General features: G+C 44.3%; 1 protein-coding gene across 2 annotated transcripts in view; it reads left to right on the top strand.

Annotated features, from left to right (window-relative positions):
• The first annotated feature begins 1,940 nt into the window (after window positions 1–1,940).
• Window positions 1,941–18,864, top strand: part of wdr18 (WD repeat domain 18) — a 231,301-nt gene continuing 214,377 nt past the window's right edge. The window contains exons 1-3 of one of the 2 annotated variants that reach the window (XM_086004818.1): window positions 1,941–2,270; window positions 4,166–4,276; window positions 15,002–15,135. In XM_086004818.1, coding sequence (XP_085860944.1) covers window positions 2,061–2,270; window positions 4,166–4,276; window positions 15,002–15,135 — 455 coding nt within the window. In that variant the 5' untranslated portion in view covers window positions 1,941–2,060. The remainder of the gene's footprint in view (window positions 2,271–4,165; window positions 4,277–15,001; window positions 15,136–18,864) is intronic. The other variant, XM_086004819.1, reaches the window with a different exon arrangement.

Genomic DNA, 18,864 nt, shown 5'->3' on the forward strand with positions numbered 1-18,864 from the left:
GATGAGGAGACAGGAGATGTTGTCAGTCAGCGGAAGGGGAATGTGAGGCCAGGAAATTTCAACCAGCGTTCTCAAGGGGATTGAGTCCAAAATTCAGCCATCAGGGATTTTGTAAAATGGGCAATCTCAAATCGGCCGCTTGTTATATACCTCTCACGGTTTTCTATTCCATTGATTTCAATGGAAAAGAAAATCAGGCAGCAGTCTCGATTTAAACTATTGCTGAAAATTTTAATTACTCCTTTTTAACTTCTGTGGTGTCTGGTAAGATGGAGCATAACCCTTCACCTAGGTTTCTTAATCAAAAATAAATTTGGGCACTCGGTAACAGGCTCATTCTTGTCTCCTTGCTCTAAAATATAAAGCGTATAACAAAGTATTTTGATGTATTTTTACACCAACATGGACAATAATATATCAAAACTATGCCAAGACACAGATATATAGATATCGACTGTATGTCGCATCTGCGCCAACAGAACTTAGTCTGTGTTTGGTTGAGGATTTTACATCGTGAGTTTGTGCTGATAGAGTAAACACTTGTACATTTTGTGTCCATCTGGGAAATGGAATGTTTAGGTGTAGCTCTGGACTCCACTACTGCCTGAGGGAATGGGGCACACTGGACATGTTTTGGATGGATTACATACCAAAGGAATTTGCAGTCACAAGAGATTTACTTACTTGGGCATTTATAGATAGTGAATATTTTTTTAAACTTTAAACTTTGGATTGACTAGACAAGTTTTTGAGTTTTTTGCTCAAGAAATGACTGAACATTTGAATCATTAATTGAACACCAGAGATGAGGCTATCAATATTATCTCATAGTGTTTAGAATTTTTGAAAACAAATTTTTCCCTTGATCGTTAACATTTAAAATGGATTCTTCTTCTGTCCCAGGCACAGACTAGGGATCAAACCTGGGACTTTCCTATGTGTGTGGTTCAGCTACTTACTGGAAGTCACATTTTTTTTCTCCTGAGGTTAATTGGAAGCAAATTGTTTCTTAGTAGGTTGATAACTGCTTGTAAATCCCTGGTTGCTCCCCAAGATGAGAAAAAAAACCCAGCAAGAAATTACTATCTTTTCCTCTTTCAATACTTTGAAGTATGATTTCTGAACTGTGACTGATGCCACTGGAGGAGATACGGCAACTTTTCCATTTTAAAATCAATTACAATGGGGATTGTTGCAACATGGAAAGCTTTTGGAGCCGTTTAGTATCAGATCTGAAAACGCAATCTTCTTCCTCTGAGAATTTTTTTAACTAAGTAATTAAGCAGTGTATTCTCTTGTTGCTGCATTAACCATGGCACCTCTGGCCGCCCTGGTAAACTACAACAGACTTTGTCTAATTTCCTGATGGCCTATTACAGGAATATCTTTGGTCTCCCTCTGGATGCTGTGGTGATGAGCCCTGGCCATTGGTTGCTCCGGTTACAAGATATATGGATGAGGAAGACCATTTGGTCTATCTAAGCGTCTCCATCCCTATAGTCTATAGGCCCCCATCACAGCGTCCAAATGTTTCTTGAAATATTCTAGGGTTTTTGCTTCCACTACCGTACCCGGAAGTCTGTACCATGTTTATCACTCTTTGTGCGAAGAACACCCAGACATCAACTTAAAATTTGCCCCCACTACCTACTGCCGCAGTTTATTTGAAATAATGTTCCAAATTTATCTTTTCCATACCATTTAAAACTTTTTAGTATCTCTATCCCTTCTCAGTCTCACCTTTCTTCACGGGTGCATAGCCCAAGACCAGCTCCCTGTCTCTGATTGCCCCAGTGATTATGTCCTGCTCTTTGGTGGTATTTTACATTCCGAAGTCTCACTCATTTTGGTTTTAAAATGAGCTTGTTTTGACATATCTCACTTAAGAACAAGCACAGCTCCATGTGTTTAAATGGCTGTGTGACCAGTCTCAGCCTGGTTGTAACTCTCAGCTCAGCCCTTGCCTCCTCTTCACTGCGGCGTGGTTGCCCTGGCGACAGTCCCGGGCCGCTCTTGCCGCGCTGCTCGTTGGCAGCGGGGAATTGTGGGAAGCCGGGAAGATGGCGGCGGCGCTGGAGGTGGTGCTGAGCTGCGATGCGGGGGGTTCGCTGTGGAACTGCAACGTGTGGGAGCCGCGCTCGGGCACCACGCTGACCAGCTACCGGGGTGGCAACACCTCGGCCCGTGGCCTGTGCACTCTGGGCGGCGAGTACCTGCTGGGAGCGCAGCTCGGCAAGAACTACATCAGCGTGTGGGAGCTACAGCGGAAGGTGAGTGTCCGGGGGGAGGGGCATGTGGTGTCTTCCAACTCCGAGCTAGAGATGCGGCGAGCTCCTACTCCCCCCCACCTACCCACCCAATAGGGACATGTTATGAGATCCCAGGATGGCAGAGTCACTGTTCGAGTTCAACCAGCCAGACATCCTTCAGCACCGAACACGTGTGCTGCTGATCTAGCCGGCAGCACCCATTGGTCCACAGAGTTATCTGAAGTTGAGTGGGAAGGATCTCAAGCTCAGGGACAAAGCCTTGGACCAGCTCCGTGTGACTGCCAGTAGGATGGACTTGATGGATGGTGTGGCCACAGCCAAGATTGTGATGAAACCTGAGCTAAAATTTGCTATGGACTGTTTCACAAAATAGGCCTGAGTCAAGGTAACTGTAAAGAGTTGTTAGGTGAAAGTAGCAAGCCTCTAAAATCGAATCTTCTTTGGAGCAGTCGAGCACACTCACAGAAATGGATCGTGTTGCAGTGCATCCCATGCCCAAAAGGTCTTAAGGAGGTGAAGTGAGATCAGTAATTTGTGTTCTTCAAGGTGCACAGTTTTGAATGTAAGCAATTATCTATTCTGAATTTGCTTCGCAGTATGGCTGGAGTAGTGGTGTTAGCGAGGGAGTTCTGATATACTGTATTATAAATGCAATTAGTAGTAGTTCTGTAAGGTAAATAGGGTATCACATGTTTTGGGATCAGTGTGCTGCAGGTTGGATCTATGGGTGACTGTTGGCCTTGAACTTTGAAAGTTCACCAACGCCTCTGCTGCTCAGAGCTATTTGTCCATTAGCTCATTTATATTGTGGAGCTGGCTACAGGAGAGTGAACCCTAAATGGCATTATCTGTAAATCCTGTGCAGTTGTCCTTACCACTGGCCCATTTTAAAAAGTGCACATACACAGGTGGACTTTTAAAATTGTTCCAAAGCAGGTATTTCCTTTGGTAACTTTCCCTATAGTTGGGGATGCTCCAACCAGGGGACCAGATGCATTTAACCCATTCAGTTTGGCTGCGCATGTTTGTCCCTAGGCACACAGTGTCAGTGCTGCTTACGCTCATTATACAGGACTAATGCTGTTACCATCACCGGTGCATGAGCTTCAGTTGCTTTTAAAGTTGTTTTTACGACTAAGAAATTGCCTGTGTGCAATTTCTGTGATGCTTAGAGCCTCTACATCCACAGCACAGAGTAATCTGGCAAAATTTAGCACAGCAGAAACCAAATCATGGGTCTGACATTTTATACTGGAAGTGGCCTATAGTAAATGGGGTTCAGTGTTTTAAGGGTTCATGCTGCCACAGGATACAGGCTAGTTCCTAGTGACGGTGAGCTCCAGGTACTGTTTCACACTCCTGAAAGCACACCTGGGACTGCCACTGTGGAGAAATCCTCTTGTAATATTGGCTTTGTTGAAAGCAAAAACTCCAAATTCTGTCCAGTGATATTTGAGAATGAATAATGGATGATAATCTGATTGTTGCTTTGGGATTGGGCTGTGCTGTTCCACATAGATAAAGTTCTGCAATGCATCTAAGTAGAGTGCAGAGTCACTAATTAACTGGCATTTTATCTCATCAAACTTATGATATCCTCCATAAAAATTGCATCAATGTTTTGAAATGTATTTACAAACTGAGCTGCTGCAGTTGGTGAGTCTTGTCTGGCTGAGCACTGATGGCACACCATACAGGTTTGATTAGGAGTAAGATTCTATGCTTACACCAATTGATTGTATTTTCAACACTTTCATATAAAAACTGTTTATCTATGGCAGCTCAAATCTCCAAATGTATAGCTACAGTTGTGTTAAGAGTAGGGGCAGTGATAGCAGTTGAGCCCTGTTTCAATAACGTATGATTGGAGAGGACTTTTACCTTTCTTGTTTTAGGATCAGCTGCAGCAGAAGATCATCTGTCCTGGGGTTGTGACCTGTCTTGCAGCTTCACCCAATGGACTTTACGTTACTGCTGGAATTGGAGAGAGCATCTACCTGTGGGAGGTAAGCGCTAAAGTTTCTGTTCATTGTTGAGCACCATAAACTGTAAAGTTTCAATCTAATAATTGCTGACATCACATACGATTATCCAGTATTGGGGTTTGGGCAAAAACACACACACCTGCTGCAGACTTAGTTTGTAGAGATTTCTTGTTAGGTCGAAGACTATAAAACTTTTGAGAACTCAATAGAACTTTGTTTTCTTAACTATGTTTATCCTGAGGGAAATTAATGTTTCAAATCCCATGTTGAAATTAATTGAAAAACTTAATTAACTTGTCATGGAAACACTTTAAACTATGGGGGAAAAATTCGGATGCTTTGTGTCTCCCGTTAGCACCCTAAGAGGGTGTTAATGGGGCACAAAGCAACTCGCGCCCGGGCGTGGCGATGTTTGTGCCACTTGCGAAATTGACCAGACATTTTGCAGCGGCGCTAAACACTACCGCCACAATCTCCTGCGCCCGGAGATCGTGACGTCAGTCGAGCGTGTAGCACCCCGGACCGGATATTGAGTGGCACCCTCCTGCCATTCCGCCTGCTGCTAGCAACGACAGGTTGAGGGGAACGTTTTGCAGTCGGGAAGGGACTGGGGGAGCGCTATTTAAAGGCGACTGCTTCCTGCCTTTTTTTGTCGGTGACATTTTTGCACCACGCATTGAGAGAGAGAGAGAAAGAGATCTCTTCTGGAGAGATTCAACGCTGTGTGAAGGAGTTTTGGGTACTGAGCAGCACTTTGCAGGTTCATTTTGATTTGACCTTGCATCGATTTAGAAGAGACTATGGGGGCTGCACTCTGAGCTCTTTCCCTGGGCCTCTCCATTGTTCCCCTTTAAGATTTGATGTACAGGTCTCTCTAGGCCGAGATTCAAGGCTGCAATGAGCAGGGTGTGGATGGAGAGCAAGATCAACCCTCCCCTTTAAGAACTGGCCGGCGCCAGTGTGTCTGTGTTCCATTGCTGACTGACATCACATGAGCTTCGCCAGCGCTCTGAGGTAGCGCCTCGCTCCTCAGCGTTAGTGCCTTAAGAGAGTTGTGTAGCACCTGATTTAGTGCTCCAATCACCTCCAGGGGCGATAGAAGCCAAGTTTGCAGTCGGAGGCGATAATTAACGCCAGGCACTAAACTTTGTGCCCGGCCGATAATTGCACCCCAAACGGGGCGATACCGAATTTCTCCTCCTAAATGTTTGACCTGCTGGTTTTGTTTTTGAAGTGTCAATGGTCAATTTTGCTATAGAATTTGTAAAAAGCGGTTGCTTATTTAAGTTAAATTGAATGAAATTGCCAGGTTCTGTAACTTGAAGTAGTTCTCTGATATAACCACAATGTGGCACTCTATGCACATTCAAAGCCAGAAAAACCTTGCTGCTGCTTCACATTCTTACTGCGGTTTAATTTTGAATTACCTTCATTGTTTTATGACTGTGACAGTGACATGTGGTACAGTTGAAGACTGTTAAATGGGGCAACTGTAGTGGAACTGAAGCCAGAGGTATCAAAAAGCAAAAAACTACAGATGCTGGCAATCTAAAGCAAAAACAGAAAATGATGAAAACATTCAGCAAGTCAAGCACCCTATGCGGAGAGCAGATTTCCAGCATCTGCAGTATTTTGCCTTTTGTTTGTATTGTTTAATTCTGTTCCTCTTTTTCATAATTTCCATTTGTCTCTTTTATCCCTTTCGCCTTCATTGCTAGCTATTTCCCTTGTTTTTGATCATATCTTTGCTAAGACCCCTCTTTCACACGCATATCTCTTCTCAGCACCTGTCTCCAGCTCCGATTCATTTCACATGGATTTTTGCTCAAATCCTGTTTTGGATCCACCCATGATCAGTGAAACCTCCATGATATTCAATGTTCCTCTAACAACTGTTCTTGCGCATCGTGAATTCCACCCTCTCCACTGTGTGTCACTGAAAGCATGCTCCCGACCCCGCGTTCGCTCACTCTCGCGCGCCTCTGCAGCAGCACCAACTCTATTTCAGAGCTGACCTTGTCCTCAGTTCCATGTCATCCTTTGTCTCATCTCTTGCTCTAAACAAAAGCTTTTGTTCTCCCTTTCAGATAGCAAGGATGTCAAGCTTCAGTAACTCAATAGCAAAATACTGCAGATACTGGAAATCTGAAATAACAACAGAAAATGCTGGAAATACTCAGCAGGTCAGGCAGCATCGAGGCGAGAGAAACAGAGTTAACGTTTCAGGTCGAGGACCCTTCGTCAGAGTTATGTTTCCAGCATTTTCTGTTGTTATTTCAAGCTTCAATAACTGTTCGATGCCAACCTATCTCCTGATCTTTCTTCTGACCCCATCTCCCCTTCGAATGTTACCCATTGCTGTATTTTCGCTGCCTTCTCTGACCTTCCCCTCTCTGACCCTTGAATGATCTGTTCTCATAAGGGCCTCAGCTTCATTCCCCTATGTCCCCACCTCAATGAATTCCAAACGCAACATGATGAGCTCTTCCATTTGCCTCCCTGCCCCCTCCCCCGCACTGCCACACACAAAGTTCTGACCCTTTGTTTTATCTCCAGCCTCCCTAATCCACCTGGATTCCCTCCACCTGACCTCCTATATTCTGTTGATCCTTTTATTGAGAACTGCCAGAATGATATCGGTTGTGTCAATATCGCCACCCCCCTCACTCAGTCTAATCTATCTCTCTCTGAAATTGCAATATCTGTTTTCTCAGGTCCAATTCCAATATTAGAAAGCAAGAGGAAGAGCTTGTATTTATATAGCGCCCTTCATGACCTCAGGATGTCCCAAAGCACTTTACAGCCAATGAAATACTTTTGAAGTCATTGTTGTAATGTAGGAAATGTGGCAGCCAATTTGTGCATAGCAAGGTCCCACATACAGGAATGAGATAATGACCAGATAATCAGTTTTAATGTTAGCTGAGGGATAAATATTGGCCAGGACACCAGGGAGAACTTCCTGCTCTTCTTTGAAATAGTTGTTTTTTTGGATGCGCAGCCCCTTTAACGGGCTGTGTGGCCTATTGAAAATACAGCGCATGCAGGGTTTTTCCCATTTTAAAAGCCGGTGAGCTGGCTGTGCGTGGCTCCAGGGCGCTGCGCGGCCACGCAGCTTAAAGGGAACATTGGTGTCATGGGATCTTTTACATCCACCTGAGAGGATGAGAGTCACCATTGGTAAACTGCCCTGGCGAGAGTCTCTGCTACCGGGAAACAGCCCTGGCGAGGATTACTGCCGGGAAACTGAGAGTTGGGTGTTGGGCAAACACACCCAGGGACCAGTACCCTAGCAAGGGTCAGTGCCTAGGCAACTGTATTCCAGCACAAGTCAGAGACTGGGAAAAATCTTGAATGTTTCTTTCTGGGCAAGAATAAAGTTCAAGAATAGAATCCTGTTCTTGTGCTACCACTTTGCTGATGAACTGGAAACCTCAGTAGGTGGAACCTTGGTGAGCTGATCAGTGGTCTGATACAATCTTTTGGTCCCTCATGAGAGAGACTGACATGACCAGCTCATTTCTGTGGCCCCGTAGTGCTCAGGGTGAGTAAATGGCACCACCCATATGTTACCTTCTCGTTATTGAATGGGATGCTTGTTTTTACGTAAGGTTAGTTTATAATTTGCAAAGAATTGGTAGAAGATGAACTCCTCGCAGATTAATATTTTCACAAGTTAATTTTGCTGGAAGCTTTCTTTGTCACAAACTGATTCAAGTGAATATAACATTTAGAATGAAGATATATAATGATTGTGATAAAAATGATAACTTCCGGGAAGTTATGTCATCACTTCCTGTGAACTATGAACTGTGTACATACCTCACTTCCTGTCATATGTCACTTCCTGTTGGACTGGTATAAATACTGGTCTGTTCAGTATTGTAAGAGGCTTCTACCAGAGGCATGGTAAAGACCTCTCGTGTATATAGTGTGTTTATAAGTTACTTAAAACTTACTTTAAAGTTACTTGATGGTAAGTCTCCTTTTTCTTACATCAATTTAAGTAACTTAATATTTACACTGACAAATACTAGACCTTCAGACAAACTCGGAAGTTAAGGATCCAGGGAACCACCCATCATGGAGAAAATCCTTAGACCTATTCGTCTGGACTTGGACCCGAATACACCAGCAGCTGGCAGGGTATGGAAGCATTGGTATCGTACTTTTGAGAATTTTCTGGATGAATGTAAAGTGGATGCTCCTGCTAAATTGAAGATACTTGTCAATTATGTGACCCCAAAAGTGTTCGAATATGTTGATGAATGGGATAATTACGAAGAGGTGATTCGGGCACTTAAGAAACTGTATGCGAAGACCCCAAATGAGGTCTATGCTAGACATCTACTGGCCACAGCCCGACAAGGGCCAGGGGAATCAATTGACGAATTCCTGCAAGAACTTCGCAGGCTCAGCGTAGATTGTAACTTTCAGGCAGCCTCAGCTGAGCTGTACCGCCAAGAAATGATTCGTGATGCTTTCATCTGCGGGATTGCCTCTCCATTTATACGCCAGCGTCTACTAGAAAGTAAAACACTTGAGCTACAAAAAGCTTTTGACCTAGCTTGTTCACTGGATTTGGCAAAGAGAAATGCAGACCTCTATCAGCTGCCCAGATCTCGATCTGCTGCTGTAGCTGCAACCAGACAATTCAAGCGGTCTCAGGTGAACCCTATCATGGGGGAATCTAATTCTGATAATTCTGATGAAGAAGAGGAGGACGACCCCACTTTAGCAGCCTCTTGGCAATCTAGGAAGGAATGCTTCTTTTGTGGAGATGCTTTTCACCCTAGGAAAACCTGCCCTGCTCGCAATGCAATCTGCAGTTATTGCGGAAAAAAAGGACACTTTGCTAAAGTTTGCCTATCAAGGGCCTCTACGAGGGCCAATCCAGCTAAGGCCTACCGAACTGCCCCAATTAGGGCCTATCAAGATGCTCCAGCTAGGACCTATCAAGCTTCCTCTCGAGCTCTCTCCCGAAGAAGCACACCGAGAGTTTTAGCCACTCTCTGTGCAACGACACCAATTACAGCTGCTTGCCCACAGAATCTGTCTCAGGCAGCCACAAAAATTTCAATTAAAGGGCATACCTTAGATGCCTTAATTGACTCAGGAAGTACTGATAGTTTCATTAAGGAACAGATTGTTGCGAAATTGAAACTACATGTCTTCCCATCGGACCAGGCAATTGCGATGGCCCAGTCATCACTTAATACCAGAATCTCCGGCTTTTGTGTTGTTGATATGACACTTCATGGTCGTATGTATCCCTCCACCCGACTTTCGGTGCTCAAGGACTTATGTAGTGATCTCCTCTTAGGGCTGGACTTCCAAAAACAGCATAAGAAACTCACCATTGAGTTTGGTGGATCCAAACCCGGACTTACTATTTCTAATATACCGTCTAAATTACCATTTTGTGCATTATCAGCAGCTTCACTTGATGAACCCTCATTATTTGCCAGTATTCCGCCTCAATGCAAACCGATAATAACGAAATCGCGGCGCTTTAATCAGGAAGACCAATCTTTTATTGCGGCTGAAATCTCTCGACTTCTAGCAGAGGATCGACTTCTAGCAGAGGATATCATTGAACCATGTTCGTCGCCCTGGCGGGCTCAAGTCGTCATTGTCAAGAACCCTCTAAAACCTCACAAACAGCGACTATGCATCGATTATTCGCAAACCATCAAGCAATATACCGACTTGGACGCCTACCCATTGCCACGCATTGATGATATGGTTAATAAACTGGCCGAATACAAAGTGTTCTCAACTTACGATTTAAAAAGTGCCTATCATCAGTTACCCTTGAAGGTCTCAGATAAGCAGTACACAGCCTTTGAGGCTAATGGACGGCTGTACCAATTTTGTCGCCTCCCATTCGGGGTTACTAATGGAGTGGCTGTCTTTCAACGGGCAATGGATGGCCTGGTTAAGCAGGAAAACCTAAGGGACACTTTTCCCCATCTTGATAACATTACCATTGCAGGTCACGATCAACAGGAACACGACTCCAACCTCCAAAAATTTCGGGATGCCCTCCATCGCCGTAATTTGACCCTGAATGAATCCAAATCTGTTGAGTCGCAACCGACCATCAACATCCTTGGCTACTGCGTAGGCAATGGTATCATTAAGCCAGACCCAGAAAGACTTCGCCCGCTCCAAGAGCTCCCGTCACCTAAGAATCCGGCTTCTTTACGTCGGGCTCTCGGTCTGTTTGCATACTACGCTAAATGGATTCCTCATTTTTCGGACAAAATCCAACCCTTGCTGCATGCTAGATCATTTCCACTGGGAACAGCGGCTGTTGCAGCCTTTAACCTTCTCAAAAAACAGTTGGAGAAAGCGGCTCTTCACTCCATTGATGAGAATCTCCCTTTCGTGGTTGAATGTGATGCCTCGGAGGTGGCGATCTCGGCTACTCTGAATCAGGAAGGTCGTCCTGTAGCATTTATGTCCAGGACCTTACAAGGTGCCGAGCTACATTATCCTCCGGTTGAGAAAGAAGCCACAGCCATCATAGAGGCAGTACGGAAGTGGAACCATTTTCTAGCTCGCCAGCACTTTACATTGATCACGGACCAACGATCAGTCGCCTTCATGCTCGATAATCGAAAACGAACCAAAATTAAGAATAATAAAATACAACTTTGGAGGATGGAACTGGCCTCTTTTGGTTATACCATTCTCTATCGGCCTGGCAAAGAGAATGTGGCCCCGGACACCCTCACACGGGCATTCTGCTCCACTATGTCATCCTCCACTCTCATGGATGTCCACAATGGTTTGTGTCATCCTGGCGTTAGGCGCATGCTACATTTCGTACGATCACGGAATCTCCCTTTTTCCACTGGAGATGTAAAGAAAATATGCTCAGAATGCCGGCTTTGTGCGGAATTAAAACCTCAGTTCTTCCGCCCCTCAGATGGTATACTCATACATGCAACCCAACCGATGCAACGACTTAGCATCGATTTTAAGGGCCCAGTGCCCTCTTCAACTCGGAACACATATTTGCTCACCATGATCGACGAATATTCACGTTTTCCGTTTGCCTTCCCCTGCTCCAATATGCTGGCGTCCACAGTAATCTGCTGCCTTGAGCAGGTATTTTCTCTCTGTGGCATGCCGGCTTATATTCACTCAGATCGGGGTCCATCCTTTATGTCAAGGGAACTCAAGGACTACCTCTCAGAACGGGGAATTGCTACAAGCAAAACCACACCATACCATCCCATCGGAAATGGGCAGGTAGAGAGGTATAATGGTATCATCTGGAATTCCGTACGTCTCGCTTTAAGATCTCGGGGCCTACCAGACCAGCAATGGGAAACAGTGCTTCCGGATGCATTGCACTCTATACGGTCCCTGCTTTCTACAGCCACAAATACTACACCTCCTGAGCGGTTCTTTGGATTCCAGCATCGCTCATCTCATGGGACATCACTCCCGTCATGGCTAACTACTCCTGGACCTGTATTACTCCGAAGATACGTTCGGACGTCTAAAAATGACCCTCTTGTAGACGAGGTCGAACTAACCGATGCCAACCCCACCTATGCAAACATACGATATTCCGACGGCCGAGAATCTACCGTATCATTACGGGATCTGGCTCCCTGCCCACCAGGACCTAGTGGGACATCAGGTGATGGCATTTCACCAGGAAACTCTTGGGACCTATCGGGTACCCCTCTCCAGGATCCTGATCGGACACCAACTAGCTTGGTGCCGGTAGAACCCCGTGCTCAAGGTTGCGACCCTCCCAGTACTGCGCATGAAAGTACTGATCCGCCACAGACCAGCTCTGCACCTCCCTCTGAACAGAGGCAGTCCGACTTTGAACCTATTGGGGCTCGTACTCGAAGCCATGATCTCCCCGACCCTTCACAGGGCAATCCAGGCCACACAGACTCTGACCAATGGCCAACCGCATGTAAGCGGACCAGCGACCCTCTACGACGGAAATCCAAACGGGTGCGACTCTTCCTTGTTCGGTGGCTGCGGACCAAAAGGTAGACCACAGCCTCCTAATCCTGCAGGAGGGAAGAATGTGATAAAAATGATAACTTCCGGGAAGTTATGTCATCACTTCCTGTGAACTATGAACTATGAACTGTGTACATACCTCACTTCCTGTCATATGTCACTTCCTGTTGGACTGGTATAAATACTGGTCTGTTCAGTATTGTAAGAGGCTTCTACCAGAGGCATGGTAAAGACCTCTCGTGTATATAGTGTGTTTATAAGTTACTTAAAGCTTACTTTAAAGTTACTTGATGGTAAGTCTCCTTTTTCTTACATCAATGATGACTTGCTATATTCCAATGTGAAAGTAAATGTGGGTCCCTTACAGGCTGAGACAGGAGAAATGATAATGGGGAATAAGGAAATGGCAGAGAAATTAAACACATACTTTCTGTCTTCACAGAAGAAGACGCAAAAAACTTCCCGGAAATAGTGGAAAACCAAGGCTCTAGCGAGAATGAGGAACTGAAAGAAATTAGTATTAGTAAAAAAAAATAGCACTGGAGAAATTAATGGGACTGAAAGCTGATAAATCCCCTGGACTGATGGCCTACATCCTAGGATTTTGAAAGAGGTGGCTATAGAGATAGTGGATGCATTGGTTGTCATTTTCCATAATTTCATAGATTCTAGAACGGTTCCTGCAGATTGGAAGGTAACAAATGTAACCCCTACTATTTAAGAAAGGAGGGAGAGAGAAAACGGAACTACAGACCAGTGAGCCTGACATCAGTAGTAGGGAAAATGCTAGAATCTATTATTAAGGATGTGGTAACAAGGCACTTAGAAAATATTAATAGGATTGGGCAGAGTCAACACTGATTTATGGAAGGGAAATCATGTTTGACAAATCTGTTAAATTCTTTGAGGTTGTAACTAGCAGAATAGGTAAGGGGGAACCAGTGGATGTGGTGTATTTTGATTTTCAGAAGGCATTCAATAAGGTGCCACACAAGAGGTTATTAAACAAAATTTGGGCTCATGGGATTGGGGGTAATATACTACAGGTCCAACTCCGGTAATCCGGCACCCTCGACCAGGCCGATGCCGGACCACTGAAAATTCCGAACCACTGAAGGTGTCGAAAGTCACCACAAACACCGCCATCACCTGCTCCTCCTCTTCCTGCCGCCGCCGCCCACGGGCTGCTCGGGCTCCGCCGAGCCGTCGGTGATGCTGCGCGGTCCAGGCGCTGATCCTGACCCAGTGGCGGTCCCGGGACCTGAGCCGGACCCATCCCAGGGAGGGAATGTGACAGCAGGACCTTCCTCGTGCCGGACCACTGAAGGTGCCGGACTGTCGGGTGCCGGATTACCGGTGCACTACCTGTAGCATGGATTGAGGATTGGTTAACGGAAAGAAAACAGAGTAGGAATAAATGAATCATTTTCAGGTTGGCAGGCTGTATCTAGTGGGGTATCACAAGGATCAGTGCTTGGACCTCCGCTATTCACAATCTACATAAATGATTTGGATGAGGGGACCAAATGTAATATATCCAAGTTTGCTGATGATACAAAGCTGGCTGGAATGTAAGTTGTGAGGAGGTTGCAAGGAGGCTTCAAGGGGATATAGACAGGCTAAGTGAGTGGGCAAGAACATGGCAAATGGAATATAATGTGGAGAAATGTGAAGTTATCCACTTTGGTAGGAAAAATAGAAAAGCAGAGTATTTTTTAAATGGTGAGAGATTGGGAAATTTTGGTGTTCAGAGGGACCTGGGTGTCCTTGTACACAAATCATTGAAAGTTAACATGCAGGTACAGCAAGCAATTAGGAAAGCAAATGGTATGTTGGTCTTTATTACAAGAGGATTTGAGTATAAGGGTAAAGACATCTTACTGCAATTATATAGGGCCCTGGTGAGACCACACCTGGAGTATTATGTACAGTTTTGGCCTCCTTACCTAAGGAAGGATATACTTGCCATAGAGGGAGTGCAACGAAGGTTCACCAGACTGGTTCCTGGGATGGGGGGGATTGTCCTATGAGGAGAGATTGAGTAGACTAGGCCTATATTTGCTCGAGTTTAGAAGAATGAGAGGTGATCTCATTGAAACATACAAATTTCTTACAGGGCTTGATAGGATAGATGCAGGGAGGATGTTTCCCCTGGCTGGGGAGTCTGGAACCAGGGGTCACAGTCTCAGAATTAGGACTGAGATGAGGAGAAATTTCTTCACTCAGAGGGTGGTGAATCTTTGGAATTCTCTACCCCAGAGGGCTGTGGAGGTTCAGTCGTTGAGTATATTCAAGACGGAGATCAATAGATTTTTGAATATTAAGGAAATCAAGGGATATGGGCATAGTGCAGGAAAGTGATGAGGTAGAAGATTGGCCATGATCTTATTGAATGGCGGAGGAGGCTCGAAGGGCCAAATGGCCCACTCCTGCTTGGCATGGAAGTACAGTATCTGGGTTTACTCTCAAGATTATGGACATAGTGAGTTAGATTGCAGCTGAATCATCGGGGAGAGGGTAGAAAGCGTAAATGAAGCAATAATCAGAGGGTATGTTCTTACGTAGGAGATCTATGCAGATAAATCCCAGCATAGCCCAGGTTGTATATGTTTATGCTGAAATTGTGCCCGGAGCCCAGGAAACATCTACCTTGTACCCACAGTATATTTTGAACAAGTAATGTTGTGAATAGTGTTTGAAACTAGTTAAAACGGTTTATAATGCTAATGTTTTGCTTTGCTTTTTTAGGTATCTACTGGGAATCTCCTGGTCACGCTGAACAGGCATTACCAGGACTTGACGTGCATTCGCTTCACTGATGACAGCAGCCACTTCATCTCAGGAGGGAAGGATAATCTCGTGCTGGTGTGGAGTCTGTGCAGGTATTGGATTAATTAGAAGATGGTTTTAAGGGTGTCTGACTTCAGTAAGGTGTAACATCCAGTTGTGGAGCTATGGTTTGGCTGCTAACTAATGCAGCAGTACCCTGTACTTTCTTACTCTTATGACTCTGCTCTACAGCTCTAATCCTTAGTTTGTCATTTTTTATAATATAATGTAACATTCTTATTTAGAGACCTAAGCAGTAGGTACTACAGCATTTAATTCTAAATTTTTTGACCTAAAGATGGTGGATATATTTAAAAACAAACTTTTTATTGCATTTTCCTGTTTGAGCTGAAATTCTGAGCCCATGCCTTTGTTACCTCTAGATTTGACTATTCAAACACACTCCTGGCCGGCCTCCCATCTTCCACCCTCCGTAAACTTGAGGCCATCCGAAACTCTGCTGCCCGTGTCCTAACTCGCACCAAGTCCCCATCACCCTTGTGCTCGCTGACTTACATTGGCTCCCGGTTAAGTAACACCTCGATTTTAATATTCTCATCCTTGTTTTCAAATCCCTCCATGGCCTCACCCCTCCTTATCTCTGTAACCCCCTCCAGCACTACAACCCTCCGAGATATCTGTGCTCCAATTCTGGCCTCTTGTGCATTTCCAATTTTAATCACTTCACCATTAGCTGCTGTGCCGTCAGCTGCCTGGGCTCTAAGCTCTGGAATGCCCTCCCTAAACCTCGCTACCTCTCTTTCATCCCTTTCCTCCTTTAAGACACTCCTTAAAACCTACCTCTTCTGCGCTAATATCTCCTTATGTGGTACGATGTCAAATTGTGTTTGATAACGCTCCTGTGAAGGGCCTTGGGACATTTTACTATGTTAAAGGCGCTATATAAATGCAAGTTGTTATACTTTGTGTGGGGCAGCTTGTCATGTTGGTTCTTCCATTAAAATTAATGGGATGGAAAATCACAGGCGATTTCCTCTGATGTGTTCCCTGTGGAAGTGAATCACTCTTTGTCTTTATGGGCCAGTCAGTTGCTTACGGTGGAGCCCTGTGGGCTGTGTAACGACGATTACAAAATAAAATGCTGCATTCACACACAATCCCTTTCCTCCACAAGCCAAATGATAAACTAAACTAAATACATTTTGTATAATTAAAAATACATAATATTGATCCTCTCTGTCCACAAGACAATTAACTCTGACATCACTGTTTAAAACTGCGAGAGAGTGAGTCACTGTGGCTTTTCAGGCTAGATATGGGCCCTCCTCTAACTGTTCTGACCACAGATCAACAACATTGCCAATCTGGAATGCTGGTTCCAACCTTCCCAGCAGGTGTTTGTGGCAAATGCACACTGTTGGTGGAGGAGTGACTGGGGTGGATGTAATGGCTCTTTTTGAGTTGATAGGTGAATGGAGTACCTGATCTGACTGCTTTTATATCAACACCATGTCTCATTTCTTTATATGTTTTTGAAGGTTGCCGAATGGATTAGCTCCAGCAGAGGCGCACAGCATCTGTAAGATTATATAACCTTGTTACACTTTACTTTGTGGAGTTTGTACAGACAGAAAACCATGTGTGTCTTGACTGTATTTCAATACATTATTCATTTCAAGACCCCACTCCTTGCTAGCTTAGTATGCTGGGCAGTTAGTAACTGTGGCTTGTAGACCATAGATTTCCAAGCTAGAGTCCCAAAGGGGATCCCAGGACTTCTGCAAGGGCATTAGATTTCTGTCAGTGGGATTGGGCACACCATGTGCTGTGAGCACGGCATCTTAAGCTGTATTTGTTACTATCAATAATCATTTTCTGCAATGATAATGTTTTCCTTCAGGTAGCTGACACTGACTTTCAGAAGTATGACAGGGGTTCCCTGGAAATGTGCCAATGTTTATATGCCCCCACCCCCCCCCCCCACCCCACCCCAACCACATAGAAAAGCATAAAAGCCACTGATGTTGACCATGACGTCCCAAGTTCCCCAGGCTGCACTGAGTTAGCTGAGCTTAGCCAGAGCAGTGGAGACTGACCGATTCGCTTACTGTAATTATTTGCAATTTGACATCATTGTGACAAGTGTGATGGCTGTTCTGACCGAGCTGTAGCCCTGTCGGGGAAGTGGGGGGAGGAAAGAGAGAGACATTGCTTGTGATGGAATGATGACAGGTCTCCAATATTTATTTTCCTTAGAGAATTTATTTTTTAATGTTGGTGGCCTTGCCTGGCGTGAGGGAGGATGATAGTTGGGAGTGAAACCTTTTTCATTCAGTGCTCATTTCATGATTCTGGAAACTAGTTGCTGAATGAATCTGATCAGTTACATGTTCCACTGTTGAACTGTCTAAAGTCTGTCTTTGCTAGGATTTTCCATGTGAGTTGGATTTTCCATGTGAGTTGGATTCCCTCTCATTTCAAAAACTGCTGAAGATTAAAGGTTGCACTCTTAGAACTGTCTGCAACTTTCCCAATGAGTCTAACTAGCTCACTGTTCCATTACAACATTTTACCTTGATTATCACTCTCCGATCCATCACACTCTTCCATTTAACATACACTTTAACCCCAAGGTGTCTCTCCTGATCAGCACCCTGTAACACTTCCATTTTAACGTTTCCAATTTTGGCTCCTTGATCCCATAATTATTCTACACCTATCCCCATTGAATTGCATCTGCCATCTATTGGCCCAGTTATCTATAAGTTCTAAATCCTTCTGAACCGGTTACATTGTTCTTTGTTATTTGCTGTGCTTATTTTGGTATAATTTGAAAACTTGAAGATGTTGTTTCCTGTATCCTTGTCCAAGACAGTTATTTCTGTCTATCTCTAACATATATAAAAAAATCTTGTGTGCTCATACTTCCTGGTATACAAAACCTTACTTCCTGTTGTTGCATTTTTGTCAGGCTTTTATGTTGACTTTCATCCATTATTAATTCCTATGTCCACATTATAACAGAAACTGCCTATGTAAACGTCACGCTATAATAATAACCCTTCAGCCAGTGGCAGTACTATAGCCCCTTTATTTTTGCATCTGCCGAGCTGCTCCTCAGCTTGCACTGTAGAGAACACCTATGCTCCAAATATTTCTACTTAGCTCCTTCCCAAATTGCCCAAAGTTTTGCTATTCAGTAACTATAAATCTATTTTTTACATTAAAATTACTGGGTAGGTTACAAACGGAACTTCTGTATCAGTCGATCTCCATGGAAAATGCATTGTGAAAGTGTCCACATGTACCGTCAGTACCTGTTGCGCCTTTAGGTGGTGCTGTGATGGTTTCAATGTTACAAAACAAGTAGCTACTCGAGCAATAGCTGATATTTTGTTTAAAAAGTGAAATGCTATCGATGCTGGAAATCTGAAATAAAAACAAGGAATGCTGGTTACACTGCAGCATCTGTGGAGAGAGAACATAGGGTTACTGTTTCAGATTGATGTTCTTTGTTCTGTTCTCAGTTCGGACAAAAGATCACAAACCTGAGATATGTTTCCCTCTCCACAGATGCTGCCTGACCTGCTGAGTGTTTCCAGCATTTTCTGTTTTTACCGCGGCTATTTTATTATACAGATGTTTTGAATCTGCATGCAGTTGCAAGCTCTGGCCACCAGGTAGTGCTGTAGAGAAATTAAAGTTTCTGAGCCTCCAGTGATGTCAACCGTATTGGCAAACATAAGTAAAGGAGGTAAGGAAAATATTTCCATATGGCGGCCTGCTATTTATTTATTTAATTTCCCCGATAGAGGCCTGCT

This window comes from Somniosus microcephalus, chromosome 13 (genome assembly GCF_052327205.1).
Source record: "Somniosus microcephalus isolate GS21.2 chromosome 13, FLI_Smic_1.0, whole genome shotgun sequence".
In the NCBI taxonomy this organism is placed as follows: domain Eukaryota; kingdom Metazoa; phylum Chordata; class Chondrichthyes; order Squaliformes; family Somniosidae; genus Somniosus; species Somniosus microcephalus.